Genomic DNA, 26,228 nt, shown 5'->3' on the forward strand with positions numbered 1-26,228 from the left:
TTTCATCAAAAGAGGTCCAAAAAAACCTAACAAAACCCATTTAGCTCATTTGTAGATATTATGGATTGAGGACTCACTATGAGACAATGATATCACAACCCCTTTTCATGCAAGCAGCAATTCTGCAACTACTTAAGCTTCAAGCAGTTGGTTTAATATACAATACTGAACAGCTAGAAATCTGAACTGCTGCCCTACTGTCTGAGCAATTTATGTTTTCACCTATATCCCAAACTGAAAGTTGCTTTAAGGACAATTCTTCATTGTTTGGTCCCAGTTTAACTTCTCTCTGAACAAATTCACCTTTCTACTTCAAGTTTTATTCAAATAAATGTCAGTTATAATCCTGACATCCTACTTGACAGATTAAGAGCCCTGCTTTCAGAGTCCTTGAAAAGCAAAAGCAGTCACTGAGGCAAATTAGGTCAACAAAGAACATCCTACGAGGAAAAGGAATTGAAGAGAGTTAAGAGAAACCAAAGATGAACTCCAATCTCCTGCATAAGCTTACCATTTCTTCCTGATGAAGTTTGAGGAGGGAAAAATGTCTTGGTGGAAGTCAAGTTACAGATTGCATGTGAAATTAGCTGTGTGGCTGTGAGAAGGAACTATTTTCCAGTGAACCAAAATCTAACACACAAGAACCAACATGAACAAAAGGATCTTAAAAGTTTATGAGAACCTGTCCTGGGTCTACCACTTTTCCAAAACAGAAAAGCATCTGAAAAAACATTCATTGAAAGTAGTTAAACCCTAGCAGCAGCTCTCATGCCACCATTCAGTGGGGTGAGCACAGGATGGGGAAAAAAAACAACCACCAAACCAAACCCAGAATAACTGTGACATTCCACAAGCACATTCCACCAGCACATTCCTCCTTTTCCAGAGGTGAGTTTCAGTGCCTACCAGCTTTCAACAGTACACAAGTCCAACACTACACAAATGGTGTCTTAGACACACATCCTATGGCATACACACAGTGATATTTTGATGTAACTAAGACCTGAAACTCTTTGGCTTAAAGAAGCCCCAAAATGTAAAAAATTTTTGCACATTTTGCATAAACTTGAACCTTATGTCAATTTTGTAAACTCATCATTAGTCCACAACATAGCTACCAAATGTTTAAGAGATACAAGTAACATATGAAATCTTAGGAATAACAAGTTGTTCAGTCCATGAAAATGTGGTTAAAGCTACGGGTTAGCCAGATGACACAAGTGTTCTCAAAAATTCTGTAAAGTAAAGAAGTAAAACGAGGTAGCTAAGAATATACTAAGCCGACCTAGAGCTCTACTAAGAGCTGACTACATGTATCAGAATAGTAAACTTTCCCCAGCAACTGTCTTAGATCACATTATTAAGTAAAACAGTAAGATTGCTGTCAATTTTTAAAGTCTAGTGCTATATCCACTTTTTTTCCTGCAGCCCTATAACTGCTCACCAGCGTGGCCTATTGATACCGAGCAGTGCAAGTCTCAGCATATTTAACAGTAGGTCCTTGACAAGCAAATATCCTACAATGTAAACATCTCAGTCTGTCAGGTGAGATGTCGTCAATGCTACGGGTCTCACGCTAGGGAGCAATGCATGCTACATCAGTCTGAGTGAGTTCTTTTCCTGGGTCACACATGTCCTGTGCCAGCCTTGTATCACCCCAAACAAGAATATAAAAACAAAATGTTCTTCTTGCATCCCTCATCATATACATTCAGTATCCAATACTATAGTTTGGTCAAGAGCACTGTGCCTAACCAAGGAACCACTCAGTATTGCTTGCTTGGACAAGACATCAGCAAAACAGGAAGACTACACACAGCAGCATGAACAGCAGGATTCACATCAGACACCTCAGCCTTGCTGCTGCATGGTGCATTTGTATAAACACAGCGAAACAATGAATTACAGGAGTCTGTGCTTATCAATCACAAGTACTAACAGCTGAAGTGAAGATCACCCAGAACAAGAGGCAAGAGCTCAGTGTTTCCAGTAGGCTTCACGCAACCACAGTTTATTTTGCATACTTGCTTTATAGAAAAACCGAATCATTAAAAAGAGATACCTTCCTTTATTCACTATATGACAAAGATTTATTTGCCTACACATTTTTAAAAGAAAGACTTTTACATCCTGTAGTAATACTTTAATCAATGTTTTCCATTAGTCTAAGAAAGCATCTGAGACCTCTGCTGGAATGTGCTCCACTCATTTGTGCCCTTAACATCTACACATATATCCACAGATTGTTTTTAAACCACATATGAACTCCATTAAGGACCACATGGTTCCGCTGAGATGCTAAAAGCAGATATTGCTACAGTAATCAGAAGCATTGTCCCATAACATTAATTATTTCTGCAAGATATTTAGAAAGCCATTCTAAACCATACTGGACATTTGAAAGCAGTTTCAGTGTCTGCAAGAGACCATCTGTTCCATTACTCTGTTCTGAATGATATGCAACAACTTCCCCTCCCTCTCAATTTGCTAACATCAGTATTTTTGAAGACCTTAACTTCCCAGAAAGACCCTACAGCAAGTTTTCCAGTAGTGTTTGCATATTATCCTACCACCTCCTTTACTGCAAGAAATCTTATTCTGATTTGATGAGTGCTTGTAAAGAAACATCATAAAATAAATTACTCTTTTCTTTGTCCTCCAGAGATCCTCCTGTGCCAAGCAAGCAAACAAGGAAAAAAGTTGTTTTCTTGACACCAGAATTTTGAAGAAGAAACAAGACTGGGAAAAAGTCTAAAACCTAGATAGGTCCTAACATATTAACTGTCCATACAATTTAAACCTAACAGAAAGAAAGACAGATTTCAAATTATGCATTGCATTAAATCCCAGAGAAGGCATCTGAATTGAATTGTACAAAGCATCATCCTCTCTGCTATAAAGTTTACTGTTGATTTTGTTCCTGAAGAGAATTTAACCTGAGGATTAATCCAGCTCAATGTTTGGTCCTCGTAAAAAAAGTGTTGTGGTTTGGCACTTCCACCTTGCATCAATGACCCACTTATTTTAAGGTTCCTTGCACTCCCAGACCTTTCTTTGTTGGGTACATATGTGTGACTGACACTGCTCAGAGATTTCTTCCAGAAGTGTCTGTCACAGCCACACATGCACAGGTACCAGCGCACAGTAACTCCTGGAGACGACACTCCATAACAGACCCGCCTGCACTCAGATGCCACACACTGAAGAGGTGTCCTCCTCATCCAGGAACTGATCCATTTCCCTCGTGTCTTTCTGCCCAAGTCCACCAGGGAGCACTGCAGTTGTACATGCCACGGCAGAATGCCCCAAACCATTCTCTGTTGTCACTTTTGACAAAAGCCCTGTTGTCTCACGCTCCAGTCCATTGTTACTATGACAACAGTATTACAATGCCCTCCCAATTACCAATGTATTATTTCAGTCCTGGTTCCTCCACCCCCAACAGCTGATAGAGAAGGCAGCCTTATTCTCGGGTCTCTTTCAATAGGGCAAGTCTGAACTACAGATACTGAACTACACTGTAGATAGAAAAATGTGAGACTCAGCCCTCGAGGCTTTCATTTCTGTGATGAATATTGACATTTAGAAGCTCACATAGCTTAAACAAGCAGTTAGAGGACATGAAACTATTTCAAACCAGAAACAAGTACTTAATTGAAACAACAAAAGTATTCTTCCACGCAAGCTAAAACATGAAATTTCCATCCTGTGTCTGCTATCATGCAAGGTTCCTTTGAGAAAGGTCCACAGTATGAGAAGCAATTTAAAATCACTTTGCTACTCAAAGAAGCAGGGTTCCAAACAAATGCTGTAACTTTCACAGCAGAAACAGACCAAAATAATTCCTAACCCTTATAGTCTGACAAGCGTACTTCCACGACAACTGATCTGGCTTTGATCAGTATCTGAATAATAAATACTATTAAGAATAGCTAGGATTTTTATTTTGCATACTGGGACATATAAGAGATAGATGCTGTTAACAAGGACTGCTTGTGGTTGAGCTTATCAAATACAAAGTATCTTTCCTCTCACATCAACATTAACTGCAGCTAACACATAGGAAAGCTCCACACTGTAGGGATTAATTCACGTCCTCCTAATGGAGCAAAACTCACAATTCTGGTACACAACAACAGTCTAAAGTTCTTTACACTCTTCTACAACTTAAAGTTCAAACACAAGTCACTGTCTCCCCACAACACACTACGAACAGTCAGTAACAGTAGTACTCCAGTAGTTCAAAAGTCAAAGCAGGAATAGTAACAATATTAAGAATCTTCTGGTATAAACAGCAACAGTGAGAACGTTTTACATTTTAAAGTACTTACTTGAGAGTATTTTCCAATTATTTTACAAGCCTCTGAACATCAGATATCCAGGAAGCCTCTTTGAATCTAAGCTTCCTTTTAGAACACCAGCTCTCCAGGAGAGTCTTCAGGAATTCAGTTCATCTCTCCCACAAACAGCATGCATAACCAGATCCCAGTGGACTTCAATTACCAACATCCCCTCTAATTCCTATTAAGGAGCTACTAGTCTTCTTACAGGCTTCTGTCTATCCAGCGGATAAATCTAAGTCAGTTTAATTAATTTTCAGTTAAGATACCAAATCTTCTCCCTGTCACCCCACCTCCAAAAAGAACTGGCTACTATACAATTTTGCTCCTTGACAGCACCTCTTATGATTTTTTTAATTACTGTTTTAGGTAGTAAAATTAGACACTGCTTTAAGCACGGTATTACAGTTCCTGTGCTTGGAAGCACTCTAAGTATTCTAAAATCTCTTAGGACAAAATTACCATAAACTGCAATAGTTTCACTATTTGCTGTACATGTCTTCTTTGCAAGGTGACCAAACAAATGAGTAGTTCAAAGATTTTTGTAGTTCAATGATTTTTAGTAGTTCAATGATTTTACCACTTCTGCAATTCATTTGAGGTTTACTGTGTGCTGCTTCTACCCATAGAATACCTTTCATAGATTTTTTTTTTAATCCTAACAGAAGGTTTATCTGCCCTGCAGAAAGGAGTCACATAATACTCCCTCCACATCTTTCAGCCAAAACATGTATACTAGCAGAAGGTAATAACTAATAAACTCTTCTCCTTCCTCAGTTGTGAGGAAGCACAGCAGGATGAGGAATGTTTTGACATGCTTACAAAGAGGCATTTAAATAACAGTGATCTCTATATTAAGGGCACAACCTATACATCAGAAAAGCTGTTAGCTTAAAAAAGTTTTAGCTTGCTTGCTTGTTGTATCTTTCAAGTGCAGAAAGGGTAGAGGAAAAAAAACCAACTCACACATAAATTCTCTGGTCAAAAAGAGACAAATGCACCTTGACAGTACCATTAGAGGTCACTTCATAGCACTGGAATGGTAAATTCATCATGCCACAGGATCTTTGCAGTAGATTTTATAACTAGCCTGAGGAAGCCAGTAAAAACACTACTCTCAAGTCACATTAAGTAATTCTAGGTGGATCATTTTAACACTGCATGGACTAAAAGTGATTTTTAAAAACTTTTACAGCTTTGTACAGTGATGAAGGGAGCTTTTCAGTAGATAGATTTTTTTATTTCACTAAAATTACTACAGTACTCTGCATGTTCAGAGCCATAAATCATGGCATCACCACAGATATGCCTGTGTTTGCATATTTTGAAGGACGCCCTTAAAAACTAAGCAGGTGTATGACACCTGAGATAATATTTAGCCTAGCAGTCCTATAGATATCAACACTTAATTGGAGATCCACATGGAAAAAAAAAATCTCTGCAAGAACAGCTCCTGCAGTAACAAATGCACTGGAGGGCAAAGCAAACCCAGACAAACTGCATAAGCACAGCTTCTGTAAGGTTATTTTTAGTCTAGTTTTTTTTTAACAAGAAAAAACCAACTGTGCTACACAAATAGTTTTAAAGGAGCTGTTAGCACACAGGAACTACCTTGAACTATTCCCATGCAAAAAAACAGAAAGGAAATTAGGTTACCCTATAAATCTACTTCACCCATTTTTGGTGTCCATATCCCCCATACCAACTGCTCACCCCTAAAAAATGGCTGAGGGTGAAGGAAGGCAGGAGGCAGAAAAAACAGAATATTCAGCAGAATGACTTAACAGAAGACTATGCTTTTCAGCTTGGAAAAGAGACATTTAAAAAAAGAAAAAAAAAGACATATCTATAAAATCACAAAGGACATAGCAACTGCAAACAAATATGACTGCTCACTAATTCTCACTAAATTCCTGAACAGCTTGCAATAAAAGTCATCAAGAATAATCTCCTTTCCAAAAAAAGGAAGGGTTGTTTTCTTTCAGCAAGACTTTTAAACTGAAAAATTCTCTTGCCACAGAACACCTTCAAATCCAAAAGTACTACAGTATTTAAGAAGTGAATTAGAGCTTTCAGGAATTTTGTACACGAATTGCTATGCCACACAGTTCAAATGCAGGCTCTTTATCAAGTTCCTAAATTACTGATTGCCATGGGAAAGAAGGATACATTTAAGGATTTTACAGTCTGAGATCATGAGCTTCATTTCTGGAAAAAAAAATGAGATATGTGGATCTTCACGAGAAAGTCTATGCTGCAGTCAGACTGAAGAAACAGATCATTCTTCCTCCACAGCCCAACATGCAGAACAGTCACTACCCTGACGTCACAGCATTCCTCCAAATGCACATTGCAGAGTTCACCAGTCATCCACTATTCCAGGACAAAATACAACATTGAGATACAAAACCACTTTTCATTAGCTGTAGAAGCAGTTCACAGACACTGAAAATGCATCTTCCTGACAATAAACCAATCCTAGGAGTCATAAATATTGGAGGATGCTAACGATTGGTTCCAATGCTTCAAGAAATTTGTTCCAAACACTGATCACACAAAGCAAACAGTGTTTCAAGTGTAATTACTTGGCAACTAAACAGATCTGCAGTGACTGAATACATGGCAGGAGATGGTCAGCAAACCAGCTGAGTACTGCTTACCAAGACTTTCCCCTCCAGAAGCAGAACAAAAAAGTGACTGCCACCCAGGAGAGCCAATACTCCTGCCACACTCAGCACCCCTCCCTACATTGCCCTACAACTGCAATGTGCAATCAGTAAAACAGAAGAAAAAGAACTCACATGAGCTGTCTGCTGTCCTACAGTTTCCTGGGTGCACAGTCCGGTGAGTTTTCACCAGTTCATGTATACTTATTTCTACACAAGCTTCCTCCAGTGGCAGGGTTTGTACCTATTACTCTAATCTCAGCACAAAAGCTGAGCACCTACAGTAACTTTAGCACAAATACAGATACTCCAGTCCAACACTTGTGCTAGACACAAGAGTATGCTACTGCTGGAGTCACTACGTGTCTTTTGATGGTCTTTCTGCTAGGCTTCAATGTCCGAGATTTTTCTCTGAAAAATCATTATTCATGAATGTGCTGCATCTCCACGCTCTGTTCAGTTATCACTTTTTCCCTTTTTGACGTGTAAAGTGACCAAAAAAAGTGTTCTATGTTAGATGTAACACAGGAAATATGCAGGCTAGGGTGGCAAAAAAGAAGCAAAGGAGAGAAGGTAAAGTGGAAAATTCTCACTCATTTCATCATTCAGAAGATGCCCAGAGTAGGTAGCCAAAAATGAGGTTAGATGACTAATTTCTACACAGTCTATCAATTTTCAAACAGATATTCAAATTCCGCAAAAAATTCCAGGTTATGTCAGGATTTCCTGTTCTTCAAACAATGCTTTTTAAAAAGCACGCCCTGCTTGTTTAACAAGAAGTGCTCCCAGGATGTGTTCTTTGAATTTTAATTTTTTTTTAACAGACCAGTTTCTTCCATCATATCAGTTGCAACAGCATACACTTAAGGTGTAAACATCAGTACTCCAAGATGTATTCCAAAAAGCTATATTACTTCCAAATGTATTCCAAAAAGCTATTAAAATATTCCTAGTCAGAATTCATGCCCTAAAAACATTGCTGCATTATCCTGGTGTAAAACATACTCCTTCAAAAGACTTAAAATTAAAGCTGAAGACCTTAAAATATAAGTTTTATTTAAAACCTCTAGAAATAAACAGGAATTTTGCTGAAGACAACAAAACGCACTTGCCCACTAGATATAAATTGCAAAATGACTATAAACATGACAGAATACACCTCTTTGTCTAGACTCATGTCCTACCAGTTTTATAGAATCAAGTAAATCCCAAAGTAGTGTCATACTACAGTACATAATAATCTGGTGACTGGTGCCACTGCCTTTAGTAGGAACTCTCACCCTGACAAATGAAATATCTGACTCAAGTACAACAGACATGGACAACTGTAACTAAACCAAGCAGAACAGCATCATGCTTGTTTGTTTAAAATAAATTATACAAAAATGCCCCAAAATTCCTCCACAGCTACTTGCAGGCAGATTGGAGAAGAACTGTGTGTAGTGCTATAAGCCTGCTCACTGCTTCCAAGGAACTCTAAAACTGTTCCAGACGGCAGAAGGGCCTTGGGATTTGATCAGCAAGTACTATATGTTGAACATTTACATATACATGGATCATGCCCTAAGTCTAGCATCAACATTTAGAATCACAGATCTACCCTGTGCAGAGAATACAGAATGAAGGTCTGTGTAACACAAGCCATAAATTTAATCCTGCACTTCCTTTCACCAAGTCCAAAACATCTTGCTGAATTAAGAGTGAACTTTAAAGGTACCATCAGTTTTTTCTGATCAGTACCAACAGAAATTAAATATCTTCAATTTCTACCCACACTACACATCAAAACAGACGTATCACACAATCTGCCTCTTCAGCTGACCTGCCCCAACTCCTCCAGAGTATCAGTCTTTAGACAAACCACCCAAAGCAACACTACCCATGCTGCCTTGCCCTGCCAAATCTTAAAACCTCTGTCGCAACCAAGCTATAAAGACAAAAGTGTGCTGCTGCACCCTTTCCTGCTCTAATACAAGGTTTCAAAAACTGAAAAAGACAAATCTTTTCCAAAGCAAAAGATCAATTTTCTATTCAGCCTCTTACTGTCAAACTTTCTTCCATTTAATTTGGATTTTCAGTCAGCAGTTCCCAAAATCAGGCTGACTCCAGCAGAAAACAGACCAAAGTAATTACTTCCTTTAAATCCCATACTAGACTCCAGTTACTGACTGGAATTAAACTTACTTTTCTATTCAACATTGTCATAGTAGACTGTTACTGGAACCTATATCAATGGATCTCTTCCCACATACTGCTGCATAATCAACTATATTTGATTTCTATAGAATATTCTCCACGTTTTACCTTGCATACAGAGATGAAATCATATTGCTTGTAAAAACAAGAAACAGACTGAAAATTATATTCTGGTGTTTCCTTCAGTTTTCCTTCACTCAATTTCTGGTGTTTATTGTTAAGTAATGACTTAAATATTGCAAAAAAGCTAACACAATATTTCATTCTGTAAATTTTGTAGCTTTCTATGAAGGAATTCTATGTAATAAAACTTTAAGAAAAAAAAAACATTATCTGAAAGTGTGATAATTGTGTCTTGTGATCTGGATAACACATAGAACATATAGTTCGTAATCTTAACTAAAGTACCTAAAAGTCAGGCTTTTCTTTACATGTTTGATTAAAAAGAAATGGTGAGCAGATAATTTTATTCAGGTTAGTAGAAGTTAAAAGAGTGTAAGCTCAAGAAACTGCTCTGAGTGTAAAAAAAATAAAAATAGAAGTTCCCATTTAGAAACAAAGTACTACTAGTACAGGAAAAAACCACAGAGGTTAAAGACATCCTGACTGAAAAGCTCTTTGTATGTTCTCAACAAATTTTAAACAGTTGAAGTGTTCAATTTTATTTGAAATTGCTTTGGCTCCAGGCTAAAAAACACATACTGAAGATAGATCACCCCTGAACAATGGTGTCCTGTAAAATGTACTGGAAAGCTCCAAAGGACTGACTTCTTTCTCCATACTGCATGGAATTAAAGGTTTACCATCTTCCAAACCACTACTACAACATGTAGAGCAGCCAAAAAAACCCTAAAGACTTTATCTAGTAAAGCTAGTTTTCCTGACAGCAACCAAGAAATTCAAACCTACATATTCCAGATTTTAAATAGTGTAATTTAACAAACAAGGAGACTTCATCCAATCTCTCCAGGATAAATTTTCTGATGTAAGTTCTGCAAACTTTACAGACAAGAAAAAGTTAAATTACTATCAGTATACCTACTTGCTGGATTAAAAGTAGTTCACTTTTAAAACGACCTCTCATCCCAAGTTCAGCACAGAAACAATTACAGCTTCACAAAACATAATCAGGTAAAATTTCAACCTAACAAGCGACAGACACTTACCAATACACACATCTATCTTGCCCTTGATAGCAGCCTCATGCAAAGGAGTGTAGTTCCAGTTGTCCCTGGCGTTTGGGTCAGCCCCCTGACACAGCAGCAGGCTGACCACCTCTGCGTGGCCAAAGGAGCAGGCGTTGTGCAGGGGTATCAGTCCTCCGTCATCCCGGGCATGGACATTGGCTCCTGTCTGCAGCAAGTGCTCTACAACATCCTTCCTTCCAAAACCTGCAACACAACATACTTCTGTTCATTTGTCTGGCAAAACAACGGGATCTAGTACCTAAAACCGTTCACTCTTGGTTCACTGTACATTATTCATGTTCCTCATCTACTTCTTGCTTAATTTCACCATAAAGTCAGACTCTGTTCACCTGCTCAAACAACAGCTGGACAATTCACTTACAGTCACGACAGAACGGAACTGTGTTGTACCAGAGCCTGCCACTCCATCTCATTAAGACATTCTACAAAGGCTGAGCATGCTGAATGATGAGAGGGATGCAAGGAAAGCAAGAGAAGCATCAGTTATACCCTCTGTTACATATGCCCACTAGGGTTTCCACTTTAAACCTTCCTTCAGTTAGTCAAAAGCCTTCACATGGTAATAGTTAAGACACCCAATTCTTTGCCAAATTTTCAGAAAGTTTAGTAAAAAACTAACTGACTTGCCTGAAGAGCTGGAAGAATGCTTTCCCTGGTGAGTAAATACATCAACTAGTCAGTTTGATCAGTTTAAGTGCAGCTGAACTGTTTCACCCATCACCCAGTTAATGACACTTTATCTCAACATAGCAAGAACTCCTCCAAATGCCAATTCCAATCTCTGCAAAGCTGCTATGTGCACAGTTTGACTTATGACCCAGAAGACTTATGATTCTCCTTAGGTGTTTTTCCTCCTCCTTTCACCTCCTTGATTTAAGAACAAGACTCCAAGAGGAGATAAATTTTACAGAAGTGTATAATCACAGGTTAAGCACATCTGTAGGTATCACCAGGACCTTAAGCAAAGCTGTAAAGATGTGCTTATTAAATGCAATCCCACTTGTTAGAGCACTAAACACAGTTTATATGGGAATAGAAGCCCTTGAGGTAGAGGAGCACTCTTGGAGACATGATCTTTTCAAAAATGTCTTATGCTATAAGCAAAGGGGGAAAGAAGTCCAAGTTAAGTCATTGTGTGCCACTGCCTTACTACAGCACACCAGGATCAGACCTTTTCCCTAAGACATTCCCAAGCACTTCTCCCACTTCACTAGGCAGAAAACAATTAAACTAAGTGATTTAACTAAGTAAACTGAAAAGCCTTCAGGCTGGGAAAAAGTGCACATAGCACAGTATTACTGAAGGTCTAACATTTTGCATTTATATCCTCTTGTAAATTCCTTCCAAAAATTTTTAAATGGGAAGGAGACATATTGCACAAAGTATCAGAAGATAATTCAAGAGAACAAGTTACTAGTCACAAAGAAAGCAAACTTTCTACTAAAAAGTACACTTGTAACACTAACAGAGTTCATGTACCAAAATGCTGCCAAAAACATAAAAGAAAAAATTTCAAAGTCAAGGCCAGTAATTTATCAATTCATCTTTTTTTTTTAACATGAAAAAGCGTGCATTTTGCAGGCTCTGAGGCTGTAAGACTGCCAGATGTTTCTTAATTGACTACACAATTTGCATTCTTCATTGTATCCATATGAATCCAGCTGAAAATTACTAACCCCCTTTTAAGTGGCACAAGGCAGAATTGAACAGTGTCTTGGCTTTACAAACACCCATGTGAGGTCAGACATCTCTCCTACGACAAGGACACACGGCACACCTGCAACAAGCTGAGTCAGACTAGTGTCAGAGTGATGTCTCAAGCAAAGCTTTCCAGAGCAACGTAATCTCATTTGCTCTACGTTGCAGCACAGGTGGAGTGCTTGTTTCAGGTGTCTCTGCACAGAGTGGAAGTGTGTCAGAAGTTACCAACTACCTCCTGCCATGTCCTGGCTCTCCCTCAAGGAACACTCAGTCACTACTTAGGTCAGCTCTGCCTCTGCAGTCGCTTATCTTACTCATATATGTCAAAGCAGCTTGTATTTTTATGATTAACAGCTTGCTAGCTGACAAATCAACTTGATCACCTCTCAAACTCTGACCACTGGCTACTTCCCAACCCAAGTGAGATCCCTTTGCCTTCAGGATTAAAGCTGTATACTCCAGAAATTTTCTAGAGCATAGCTATTTATGCTAGCCTTCACAAAGTGATTAGACCTCCAACAGCTACTACTAGTGATATCAAAGGCATGCTTAGAAAAAAAACTGCTTTCCCCCAACAGTTTTTTGCCATTACTACACACATGAGCAGAAAGAAAACAAGCTCTATCACTGATGCTTTAGCAAGTCACCTTAAATCAGGTTTCTCCAAGCCTGAACTTCAGTGAGACCAAGAACATTCCACTCTGTGATCCCAGTTCCATAACTTTCAAAAGCCCCTCCTGGTAGCTTCTACCTCTTCTTGGTACAGAAGTGGGCATTAAGGCACAGTTCAGCAATTATTACTAGTACTCTCTATATCCCTGGATAAAACACTAGAAAGACAACATCTGTAACCCTAAAAGAATGTGTTGCACAAGAATGCAAGGAGCTAACTTCCTGAAGAAAAAAAAGTTTAACTTCCCCTAAAATGGGTGTGGAACTGGTCAAGCTTATGACTGTGGCTATATGAAGGAATTGAGTAGGACTCAGCTTATTTCTACCAGGTCCATCCATCTAGTCACTTCTGACAGAGGTGCTATTATTAATGATTTACCAGCAAGGACTAGGTCTAAAAACATATGAAACAAGGTACCAGCAGGAAATACAAATGTTTCCTTTTATAGGGCTCAGCGTTGTTTCAGAAGGGAAAAAGCAAGTCTGTTCCCAAGCTAGCTCTAGAAAAAAGCTCAGATTTCAGACAAATGCTCATAGGAGTCCTCCCCATCCAGGTGTATTAATGGTAGAAAAGTCACAGAAAATCAGCTTTGGTACGTGAGCACTCTGCATGGAGGACGACACACACAGAGTCATGAATGCATCACTGTCAGCCTGCTTCAAAAACGATGGACCAACACAGGCACTTCAACTCACAAACCACAAAATGATGCACAGGATATACCTTAGGCTGAGAAGTAAAGGCACACCATATCCCATACAAACTGTACCTAAAACGTGACACCTCATCACAGACTAAAATCTCCCAACTATTAAAAAAAGTCAATAGCATTCCCAACAGGAAAAAAAAAAATCTACCTCTCACATGCACACAGAAAAACCAAATCATTTCATTATGCTGGCAAAAGAGGTATTTTATCAACTATGTGTCAACAACACCATCAAATGCAGAATTGTTGGGCCAGTTTACAAGAACAGTAAACACTATCCTTACAAGTATTTTCAGCTACTGAGGGGCATATAGTACAGTAAAGATGTCCCTGTTTTGGTGAAATAAACAATGACAGTTAAGATCTTTCTCTAAGGAAAAGAAGTAACATGTTTAGATCAAAGGAATGCACTCTAAAGACAAGTAAGTGAAAAAGTTTGTCTTATTCAACCCAGTTTGAAGAAGAAAATTGCTAAGCAGAACACAGAATATTCCAGTGAAGAGGGTGGAAAGCACAAGAGAAAACAAGTTACTTCTAGAACAAGTTAACAGCTCAATTACTTAATGAACTCCTCAGCACAGGATTGTTGTCAGCTTATTGCAAAAGTTCCATGCCTTCTCGGTGATTTCTCACAGGCAGCTCCTCACAGCACTAACTCCTTCCTCAGAAAGCAACCAGCAAACACCAACTCTTTTGTAGCACTCGTCTTCCTATTGGACACAGCTCTGGCCTATTAAGGGCAGGCCTGTTCCTAATCTTTGGTGATTAGTACAGCTGCAGCTCCTCAGGTGTGAGATTACCTTCTGCACTATTTTCTTATATTCTATCCTTCCACACAAGATGGCCCTCTAATAACATTTAAAAACTGAGTTTTGTTCAGAAAATTGCTAAGCTACAAACTCCAAGCAGAGTACTCAGAGAAGTATCATATGAAGAGGGTAAGTGTATAACTCTTCCCTAGGTATCTGCTTTTGGCTACCAGTATGGATAAAAAGTTAAGCCAAACATACCTTTGTCCATGCTTAGCACACATGCCTTTTAGATTTTTTTAGCAAGCTAGTTTTTATTGAAAAAAAACTGAATGTAAAAGCTATGCATACATTAATACCTCCACTTAATTTCTTTTTTTTTTTTTTTTACATGTTTTAAAGTCACTCAGTCACTTTCAAGTCTTTAAAACCTGGGGCTTGGGTGCTGCTGTACAATATCCAAAGCCTGCGCTAGTACCAGAGACACAAATATCCTGCAATCCATACAGCAGCTGAGACAATACTGACTTTTCCTCTGTCCCAGCAAGGAGGATGAAAGGAAAATTATACTTTGCTCAACTCCCAGGGCCTGCCGCTGGTCAGAGGGACCCCAAGAAAAGTTAGAAAGTCTCTTTTCCCAGTTCGGCGCTCAAAGAAGGAGTCAGTGCTCTTCAATTCTCGGTCTCAAGGTTGTTTATTGTATCTTATCTGTAAAATATTTTCTCCTGTCCAGCTGAGGTCTGCTCAGCAAGACAGTCCAAGGCACTCTTGCCTGCCCCCGGGGCAGTGTTATGTCTTTATACTAAAAATGATGTATACAATGTTTACAATTACTTTCCAATACCTATCACCTATGTTAGACAGTGAGCTTCTACTCTAAACCAATCTAAAAGTGCCAACATCACGGCAGAAGATGGAAGCCAAGAAGAAGAAGGAGAAAGGCTGGACACACCCAGTTCCCTCCATCTTGCCCCCAGAATCCTCATGCTAAAAACCCCAAAGTCTACTTTTTCACCCCATGATAAATTCACTATCATTCTACTTAAACTGTCGTGGCTTGCAGATCTTCATCTAAGGTTGGTAACTTGCTCCACAGGTCATAATCAAAACCACAGGCATCTTGGGCTCTGTGCCAGGATCTCTGAGCCCCCTGGCAGGAGTCTTGGCTGCTCAGGACAGCCAGAGGGATGTCCTGGGTTCTGACACTCAAACTCTTCCCGCTTGCAAGAGAGGCCTCTATAACTGTAATATCACCTCAGTAATTTCTCCTTTATTAACAGCTAACCAAAGCAGGTCAGATTTATTCAGCACACTACTTGACACTTCAACACAGAGCTGAAGAAGCGCCTCCCCTTTTTTCAGTTCAATTGGCACTTCAGGTATCCCATACAGAGAAAATGTGGATAAAACTGTTGCTCCAATTTGACGTGGCCATGTACGATTTATCTGGAAGTGAATAATGGACAGGTGACTCCGACTCCTAGAAACAGATTCAGACCCATCCCCCAGCTTTTTTAATAACTGGTAACAGATTTCATCCCTTGTCTTACCTCCAGCTTACACCTATGCTAAGGATTCTGAATGCTCTCAGAAGTCCCTCTTTTTATAGTCCTGCCACAAGAAAGGACGTAAAGGTGATTTTCAAATCAGAAACCTTACAAAGCTTAAGGAAACCCAAACTTAGTACTTTTTACAAGGAACTATAACTGGGGAAGTTATTCTTCCCTATTACAGTAAAAGAACTTAACTGCCTGGCATTGCTGCCAAGATAGACATCTGAAAAAACAGCTGAGAAGTCAAGTAGCCAGTGGGAGGGGAAAGGAAAAAAAAAACAACAAAATTCAGTCCCAAAAACGGGAAATTAAGAAGAAATTAGAAGAAGAATTTCTCTTTCACAAATCACAACATCAGAAGCGAAGTTCTATTCCTCTAAGAGTTTAGCTTCAAGAAGTTTGAAAAAAGCAGTTTAAAACACAACATCCTGCACTCTCATCCACCCATTCCCCTACTGAAGGCCATACAATTCACATCTAGGTATGGATCACAAACACGGGCTATTATCCAAAAAACAGCTTCCTATACACAGCAGACTGTTATGCTCATAAGCAAACAGGTTTTATTTTACCTTTGGCCCACAAAGGAGATCAAATCAACACACTGCCTCACTGGCAGGTATACCCTGCTTAAGATCAGCTGCATTCGAACAACATGCTTGCTTACAGGCCTTTCCAAAATGCAGGCTCTCAAGATGTATGCAATAAGAAATCTGCCTAATGCTCTTACATGTCTAATCCACTGGCACCAGACAAGCAGCAATTTGAGATAAAGCAGGTATGGTATCTAAGGAAAGTCTTTAAATCTAGAAAAATGGATATGGGATTTGTTAGATACAAGAACTTCATCTGCTATTTTCCTCATGCTATAACAAACCACCTTCCACTGCTATTACAGTAACATCTTAATAATATTACCAACTTTCAAACCTTACCCCCTCCAGTAAGTTTTGTCCATTTCTTCTCTAATCAGAGCAGATATTACCCACTGCAGCTTCAGGCAGATATTACCCACTGCAATTTGTACAGGCACTGAAGTTACAACCTGAGATCTCAGAATTTTAGAGGAAGCACCAAGATCTAACTTTAAGTCTGAATCCAAAATTAGCAGAGCAGACTCAAGCCTTCCAAAACATTAAGAACTTCATAAGCACACATGCAGTTGGTACCAGCATTATGTTCAGGGTTCATCAAAATTAAGTCCACCTCCATACTCCAGAAGGTTGCTGTGTTTTAAACTCCACTTGCTTAAGCCCCGTTTCAGCAGTAGAGCTCAGGGAGCAGAGAATAATGAAAAGGAAACAGCTCAGGACCAAAAGTTCCCTTAGGGGCATTGTCAAACGTCTCTTACACTGTGAAAATGAAAACAAACCCATACAATCTCTGAGTGTGTTATCTAACTGATAAATGTACAGCACTGTTCAGAGTGCCAGGCAACACTGCACCATAAAGTGTTCATTTTGCTACTGATTTCAACAGTGATTTAGAGCCACATGCCAGCAGTTAAACACTGATCACTTGATACAGACTTGTTAATTATCTTAATTTATGTGTACCAGCGCACAACAAAGCTCAAACCAGATCTCCACTATGTAAGGTCCAGTTCTGTAACACTGTGGCACACCCCAGAGAACTCTCAGACTGACCACACACCTAGCAATTGTACAAGCCCTGAGTTAGGAGTAATGATTTAAAAGACTTCCTTCATTTTACTTTTATCATTAATTTTGTGTGCCTTGTGCCCCCAGTGAAGAATACATCCCATAAGAAATATTCTTTTTATGAACTGCAGTAATCTATTACAACTCTATTTGCCAAAATGTAATATTTACTTCCAGTTATTCTACACTGTTGGACCCTACTGCTAAATTTCTTTTATAACACTAGTTCTGATCACAATGACATGTCTGCACAAAGAGGTGTATCCTATCCTGGACTCATTTGTAACTTATACAGTTCAGCTGTTCCATTTGATCCCTTTCCCCAGCCTACTCAAACCACAAGAGATGCAGACACGAACCAGCAACCATACCGAAATGAAAGAAGTTACAAAGAACAAGGCATCAAAACTGATGCCCATGAAGTGCATGTGCATCACACAGGAGTCCCTGAGCTGTTACAACACAGGTGAAGCCCTTACTTCAAGTCAACTCTGTCCTGAGCTCCAGTTTCTTGCTTCCTAAGTCCACTGCACAAGTTTGCAGCAGCCCATGGATATCAAACACAGAGATTACTGTCCGTACTTTTAGATCTTACAGTCTCTTTACACTCTCAGGATCTCCTCTCCCACTCGTCTCACCCAGAGAAAGGGATTTAAAAGCCTTCTCCCAACAGCCTGTAGCGAAACGCCGCCGGGGAAGAGAGCGTGCTCACACTCTTCCAACTTAGGCTTGCCCACTCCCGAATCACCGCGGCGCTGGAGGCCCCTGCCCGAAGCTATTCCGGGGGGAACCCTGCCTGTCCCGCTCGCTGTCACTGCCCGGCCGGGCACGGGAGGCCCCGGTACCCACCGGCGGCGAAGTGGAGCGGCGTGGACTTGCGCCCCGCCATGTCCTTGGCGTTCACGTTGCCCGTGTCCACCAGGCGCTTCACGCGCGTCACGTCCCCATTCCTGCAGGCCTCCAGCAGCTCGCGGAACGCCCCGCTCGCCGCGCCCGGGCCCGCCGCTTCTGGACTCTCCGCCGCCGGGCTCGACGCCGCCGACGACGACGCGGACGAGGACGACGACGACGAGGAAGAGCCGCTGGAGCTGCTGCCCGAGCCCGGCGGCGGGGCCGGCGCGGCGGCGCCCGAACCCTCCGCGCACTCCGCGGCCGGGGGCCGGTCCGCGTCGGGGGGCGCTTCTCCCTCGGGGCCGGCCAGGCTGTGGCGCTGCGCGGCCGGTGCCAGGCTGGGGCTGCGCGGCGGCGAGGCGGCGGTGGGCGGCGGGGAGGCCGGGCCGGGCGGCGGGTGGTGGTGGTGATGGTGGTGCTGGGAGCGACGCGGCGGCACCGCCGCCATCTTCGCGCCGCTCCGCCCCTCCCGACCCCGTCACTGCGGCAACGGCGCCGCCCCGCCCGCGCTTCCGCCTGCCCGCCAACCCCGAGAGCCGCGCACGGACGTGACGCCCGCCCGGGGCCCGAGGGGCGCGGCCGCAGCGGCCCCGGCACCGCCCCGAGTGGGGCGCGCCTGCCCCCTGCCGGCCGCCGCGGGCGGGGCGGGGCGGGGCCGGGGCGGGGCGGGCGGGGCTGGCGGGGCCCGGGCGGGGCCGAGCCCGGGCGGAGCGGGCGGAGCTGAGGGCGGGGCCGAGCCCGGGCGGAGCGGGCGGAGCCCCGGGTGGGGGTGGTGCCGCCCGGGAACCGCGTCCCCTGCGCGGCTGCCGGTGTCGGGAGACGGGCGGGACGGCAGCTCCTCAGGGGTGACCCCGGAGGTGGGGGGAGGGCGAAGGGCGGTGTTCCCCTGCAGAGCCCCCTGTAGGGGCGAGGCAGCCTTCTTCCGCCTGCGCGGCACGGTCCGGCGGCGACACCAGAATGTGGGCAGCTGCTTCTTCACAGCCGCCGTTCGTGTCCGAGCTCCGGAAGGACTTTGCAAGCTGATTGCAACGCCCCACTGTCAGATCCAAGCTTTGCGAGGTACTTAAGAGGCATCGGTACGAATTTGTTCCGCTTTCCACAGTTTGTTTCACCATCCAGGTGCTTTTGTGGCATCAGTGACAAACAAATCACATTCCTTTCCTGGTCACGCCGGAGGTGGGTGGGTTACCCGGCCCCCAGGGGTGGCCAGCGCTTGGCCTGGCGCTCACCTTCCTTCCCTGCAGGCGATCCAGCCGGCAGCGTGGCTTCATAAAAATCACAGAATCGTACAAGCTATGGGCTTGAAATGGACCTTAAAGATCATCTAGTCCCGATATCCCCTGCCGGGGGATATCCCCACAGGCAGGGAACACCTCCCTCTAGACCAGGCCGTTCAAGGTTTTATCCAACCTGGCTTTGAACACTGCTTCTTTCCAGTACAGCTCCTTTCCTAAAGCCAGGAAATGATGAACTGAGACCAGGAGAGAAAGCTGATGGAGAAATCTAAGTGGAGCCTGGCAGTTCTTTAAAAGTTGATTAGCTAAGCTGAAAGGCCACTTCTTCACTCATTCCAGGGAGGAAAGCAGCAGTGGCGCAGAGCCCATTGGCCAGAGCAAGGCAGCCACTAAAAAGCCACATGGAGCCAATGGTGGAGAGAGGCCAAGTGGGGAACACTCCATCTGCTCTGAAACAACAGAGTGTGGAGAGGTGGAACAGGAAGCTGGGGCAGCCAGGCAGAAGGTTACCCAGGGTAACCAGTGCTAAAAGATAAGGAAGAGAAATCTAGGGAAATCAGGGACCAAAACATGTCCTCTGCAAGAATGAGCAGATCTGAACAACATAAGCAGAAGCATTTAAATAAGGTTTTCGGTTTGGATTTGGAAAACAGAAGAAAGCTGAGATCACATTTCTCCTGGCTTTTTTATATGTAGGGAGGATATAAACACCAATTACAGTTTAAGTCAGAAAGCTCCAATAGCTATTACTGAGAGATCACTTACCTTTAATCTGTGAGAAAGGGGAGATTCCATCGACAGGAATAATAACAACAGCAACAATTTCTGGAAAATTCTTAGTATACCTGGTGGGGCAGCAGCCACAGGTCAGAGAATGGGAGGAGTGATGAGGAATTCCTGTTAAAATGAGTGAATATGGCCAAGGTCAGCCAGCCTCATCCTAGCAAATAGATCTGCCTTAGCTGTTTGGTAGCAAAAGGGCTTTAGGAAGTGTTTGCATAGCACCATGTGATGTGCTGAAGAAGCCCTGACAGGTCTAGTGATGGGAGCACAGAAAATAGTTACTCAGAAGAAATTGGGATCTGGCCTAGTGCTACAAAGTACCTTCCTGCTGGTAATGAGAAGGGAGGCATTAAATCAGTCCCCATGACTAGTGGAGAAGTAAAAGAAGATCCATTTGAATGTGCTCAGTTCTTGTTTGTGCCATGACTTAGGAGGCATGGGCCTTGACCAGACACTGAGAGAGCTCAGCAAGACCTCCCTGGCACTTAATCTGTACAGCTGCTGCTTCACAGCTGCCTTTCATTTCAAAATTCCAAAAGGAATTTTGCAAGCTAATTGCAACATCCCCCTTTGTCAGAACCAAGCTTTGTAAGATATTTAAGAGGCCAGAGCATCAGTATGCACTTGTTCAGCTCACCACTGCCTTCCCACAGTTTATATGTCACCCTCCAATTGCTCTTATGGCATCAGTGGCAGAAAACCTCAAATTCCTTTGCTCTCTCTCTATTTCACATAAACCAAGACATCATTTTTATGAAATGTATTGGTATGCAAACATTTATCTACTTCCTAAAAGAATTTTAAAAATACAAGTAGTATTTTTTCAATTGGGGATCTGTGGTGACCTTAAAATTTAATTGTTGGTTGTAGGATTGAGTAGGGAATGCTATATTCTGCATCAGCCTTCAAAAGAAGTCCATTGGTGGATGAAAAACAGGACATGAGCCAGCAATGTGCACTCACAGCCCAGAAAGCCAGTTGTGTACTGGGCTGCCTGAAATGAAGCATGGCCAGCAGGTCAAGGGACATTCTTCCCCTTTAATGCTCTCCTGTGAGACCCCACCTGGAGTACCATATCCAGCTCTGGTGTCCTCTAGACCTGTTGAAGCGGTCCAGACAAGGGCTACAAAGATGAGCAGAGGGCTGAAGCACCTCTGCTCTTAAGACAGACTGAGAGAGCTGGATTGTTCAGCCTGAGATGAGAAGCCTCTATGGAGACCTCATTGTATCCTTCCAGTCCTTAAAGTGGGTTTATAAGAAAAAGGGGAGAAGGACTTTTATGCAGGCAGGTAGTGACAGAACAAGGTGGAACAGTTTTAAACTAAAAGAGGAGATATTTATGTAGATGTTAGGAAGAAATTCTTTACCATGAGGGTGGTGAGGCACTGGAACAGGTTGCCCAGAGGAGTTATGGATTCCCCACCTCCAGAAGTGTTCAAGGCCAGGTGAGATGGGGCTTTGAGCAACCTGATCTAGTTGAAGATGTCCCTGCCCAAGGCGAGGGGGTTGGACTTGATAATCTTTAAAGGTTCCTTCCAGCACAAAACTTCCTGTGATTCTATGAAAGGAATCATCCTTCCTGTACCTAGGAAGAAACAAGCAAAGCAACTGACATACAAATTGCCATACAAACAGTATGAGACCTACCTATGGGGAAGTGGGGCTGGGTCGTGGCTTACATGGGGCAGTTCTGGGGAGGCACCTCCTCTTCAGACTCTCACATTTGGGTGGGGGTCCCTATCCTATTGCTTTCCCAAATTTCTCCTTAGTCTTCCTGCCCCACAAGTACAGCCCCACTGCTCCCCTACAGAGGGTTGAGAAAAACAGCAGTGCTGTTCATCCCAGCCCCTCCCTTTCTCCTGCTCAGAGCATGTCCAGGGTCTTTTCAAGTGCTGTCATCACCATTTGTATGTGGCTTGTTAAGCCTTGGGGTAGATTCATCGCACTCCCGCAGAAATGGTTGGCAAAATAGTGTGGAGCATGCAGTTCTGGCCAAAATTCCATCTTCACAGGGCTTCTATTTAAGGTTGAAGAGGAACATGTGGAGGATCTTTGAAAGCAGTCAGTCAACCCCAGCAGCCAGCCAGCCACTGAGCCCATGGAAACAAGGCTTCCTGAACTGGTGCCAAAGCAGGACCCTGGGCTGTGTGTCTGGTTGTGCAGAGGGCGTGCAGGCTCCCAGGGGCCTGCCAGCCTTTCTCACTGCTCCTGCCAGAGCCTGTGAGCTCTGCACTGGCCCACAGCACACCCTGCATCTGCCTGCCACAGCGGCTTGGTGCTTCTGTTGAACTGATTTAAGTTCCTGTCCTGTCACAAGCAGCTGGTTCCATTTGCACCTCTTGTCCTGCAAGGGCTTAAAATACTGTTGATTACTCAGTGCCTTTTCCCTGACCCAGGAAGAAGGTGCTTTACATAGAAATCTTATTAATGATGCAGGTGCAGAGCTCAGTAAAGTGGAAGCACTTCAGATTTCATCTGAATAATTAAATTCCATCCATAGGATTTTGCAGGACTACTATTTAAAATTAATAACTGCAAATGCAATTCTGACATATAATGGAACCCACTGAAATAGGATTTTTTTTTTTTTTTTAATAAAATGCTTTATGGATTTCCTGGCAATCTTACAGCCACCTGGCTGTAAGTCCCAGCTGATCCTGAGCAGCAAGAAAGAGGTTTGGTGTGGTTTCTGAATATTTTTAACCTCTAAAAATTAGGAAATGGCTCCAAAACCAGCATCCAGCATGCTGATGCTCATGTTTAATGGACCCCTAGTAAGCTGATGAGTAAATTGAGAGGAAATGAGGAAGTCATGTTTGGAAAAATATATCTTCTCTGCCTAAGAAGATGGGAAGATAAGGAATCATCTAGGTCTGTACCAAAAGCCACATTTTATGCGAAACAAAATCTTTTCCCCAGAAACTACCTATCTCATTCCCTATTGGCAGCTTTGACTGTGGTGAATGTGTTGAAAAAGCCAAGAGAAACCATCCCTGGCTGGCACCATCATGGATTTGCACACTCATGCAGGCATAATGGGATAAAGTGTAAGGCTCATAGGAAAGCAGCAGAGCTTTCCTCTTTGGACAACCTTCAAGCAGCCCTGGGGATGTCTTTGTGTCAGCATGCTGTTCATCACGTTTCTTCTGCCTTAGCTTCATTCATCACCTACAGGAGCTTATCAAAGTTTGAATAGTGCTACAAGACTTCTCCTTCTCAGTGGGGAGGAATTCAGCTCCTGCTGCTTTGCATATTTCGATAGGAAGGTTGACAGTCAAAGCTTTCCCTGCTTAGTGAAAAAAACTTACCCTGTCTGTCCTTGCATGCTGCCGGAAGATACGTTTAATACAGGCTATGACCTCTAATAGCAGGCAGATGGAGATAAGCACTGCTCTCCCTGGTGTTTTTCAGCTGGCTGAGCCAAGCAGCTGCTTGGAGCATCCCCAGTGGAGGAGCTCCTCCAGTTTTCCCATGGGAAGCAAGAGGATCATGCAGTGGCAGCCTTTTGAGTTCACTTGCTGCGGGTCATGTAGCAACTGGAAGCCTGTCCTGGCCTCAGAGAGGATCTGCAGTGCCCAGAGGAATCATGGGGTGGGTGCCCCTCAATAATGATGCTGCTTTTGCTGTCTTTACCTGCACAAGGCATTGGAAAGAAGAAAATTTGCTGCAAATTTGAAGCCAGGGTAAATTTTCCCTGCAGAGATTTTTTGTTTCTAGAAACACCATCTTGATTTAAAATTGTAATTTTGATAGCAACAGGTTGGGTGGTTTTGCATGTAGAGGGCAGGAAATGAAACCATCAACCTGGTTTTATTTCTACAAGAGTTATTGGGCAAGAGGGTGGGAGAAGGGAATGACTCTTTCCCCAGTAGGAATTGAATGTGCCACTTTAGAAATGAGGAAGGAGAGTGCTCCTTTTGGAGCACAGAGAAGGGCAACTTCTTACGTGACCTTCAGAAAAGGAAAGACACAAAAACTAGGTTAGCCCAAATAAAAGATGTATTGACCCACTGTAGGGATGCTCTGTAATAAATGAGTATAAGCTTGGAAACTACTTCTAGATGGGCACAATTTAGCAAGAGGCCATGAAGTATTTCTGTTTCCCAGGGCCAGGATCTGGAAGAAGTTTATCCCCAGGTTTAGGACCTCTCAGCAGTCTCATGGATCATGTGTATCCCTGAATACTGTTCTCCCAACAGTGGCCCTAGAGCCAAAACATGAGCTCAGGACTGCCTCTGCTGGCTTTGGGCAGCTCCTGAATTCTACTTGGAAATGAGTTTTACCTTCACACAGCCACACTTTCTCTCAGCATGGACTTTCCTCCCTGTTCTTTGTGTCCTTTGTCTGGCTTTACCAGCCAACACAGGAAGATCTTCCCTACACAGTGATGTCATTCTCACTTAGCAGCAACCTGGTGAAGGTTTCCTAGGACTCAGAGGGCCTGAAAAAGTCTTTTATCTCTGCTTGTCTGCTAATGATAGGAAATACAGAAACTAAATCTGAGCCTTTGCAATCTTGTAGTTTTAGTAATTTGTGAATTTTATAATTTAGTGCAGTGACTATAGCTCCACACAAAGCTGGTTCAGCTCTCTCCTCCTCTCCAAGCACAGTCAGATGCACAAGGCCACCCAAAAGGAAAGGTGTCGTTCTTGTGATGGCTTTCCACAATAAGGAAGACAATAAATCTGGTTGCCCTGTGTACTACTTTTAATTTCAAATCCTTTTTTTTTCTTTTCGTGGGTCTGAAGTAATAGCTTATAGCATGCTTTAATGTTAGCTGTAACAACAAGGCGAAGGGTTGCTTCCACGGTGAAAGGAAGCACCAAAGCCCCCAAGGCACGCTGGAGTGCCCAGTGCTGAACAAAGACAATGACGTTTTACAATCTGTGAACCTCTGGCCACGGTGCATCGCTGACATTTGTAAGGGTAAGGTCACACATCTCGGGAAAACTGAGCGCCCACAGCCCGAGTCACCCTGATTCGCGGCTCCGCTGTAAAGGGGCTCTCCTCCCCCTCGATAGCAGAGGCGGAAATTTCCACGCCTATTTCTGCGACCCCCTGGGGCAAAGCTTGACTGAGGAACCTGGAGAAGGCAGTGTTTAGGGTCTGGCCAGATGGATGCAGCACAGGAAACAAAGCACGGCAGGAAGGTGGCAGAGTTGCTCCGATTAACCAGAGGGCTGCAGGCTTTCGCACTCTCTCAACACGGAAGAACATTTACTGAATGGGAAGAAAGGTTAACCTCGATTTCTTGCAGGGCTGGATGAAAAATCAGCCCTTGCCTCGAGAAAAAATGACACGGGGCAACACAACACCTTTTGCCGTAGCTCCGTGGTGAGTCGGGCGGCTCCCAAAGCTCTCAGCGAGCCCAGGCGCTGGGCGAGACCCGGGGCGGCGGCTGTCACACACCGGGGTCCCGGCGGCACCGCCACCAGCACCGCCACCGCCGCTGCCCCACCGCCTCCGGGGCCAGGCGGGCTCACCCCACCGGGGCACCCGAAGGCCGCTCTCTCGGGCGTTGCCGGGGGTAGGAGCCACAGGCCGGGAGTCTCTTCCGGACCGTTCCTTCTCGGGGAGAAGGGGCCGGTGCCCGGCTGGCAGGGGCGGGGTGTCCCCCAGAGGCAAGGCCGGCTCTCCCCGGCGCGGAGGCGGCGCGGCGCTGTCGGGGCCGGGCCGTGACCGTGTCCCGCCCCCGGCGGGGCGGTGGCAGCGGCGGCGGCGGTACGTGAGCGGAGCGGGGCGGCGCGGCGCGGCGGCAGTGCCGGCGCGGAGCCGCGGGGAGCCCCGAGCCCGTCGCGACGGCGGCGACGCGCAGCGCGGCCGCGCCCATGGCGAGCAGCGGCGGCGGCGGCGGCAGGTAGGG

General features: G+C 43.6%; 1 protein-coding gene across 1 annotated transcript in view; it reads right to left on the reverse strand.

Annotated features, from left to right (window-relative positions):
* Positions 1 to 18,795, reverse strand: part of TNKS (tankyrase) — a 124,841-nt gene extending 106,046 nt beyond the window's left edge. Inside the window, exons 1-2 of the mRNA XM_054295969.1 lie at positions 18,306 to 18,795; positions 10,369 to 10,593 (exon numbers count right to left, since the gene is read on the reverse strand). Coding sequence (XP_054151944.1) covers positions 10,369 to 10,593; positions 18,306 to 18,795 — 715 coding nt within the window. The remainder of the gene's footprint in view (positions 1 to 10,368; positions 10,594 to 18,305) is intronic.
* Between the last annotated feature and the right edge of the window lie 7,433 nt (positions 18,796 to 26,228).

This window comes from Melozone crissalis, unplaced genomic scaffold (assembly GCF_028551555.1).
Source record: "Melozone crissalis strain CALT ecotype California unplaced genomic scaffold, PUWL_Pcris_2 ptg000006l_1, whole genome shotgun sequence".
Classification (NCBI taxonomy): domain Eukaryota; kingdom Metazoa; phylum Chordata; class Aves; order Passeriformes; family Passerellidae; genus Melozone; species Melozone crissalis.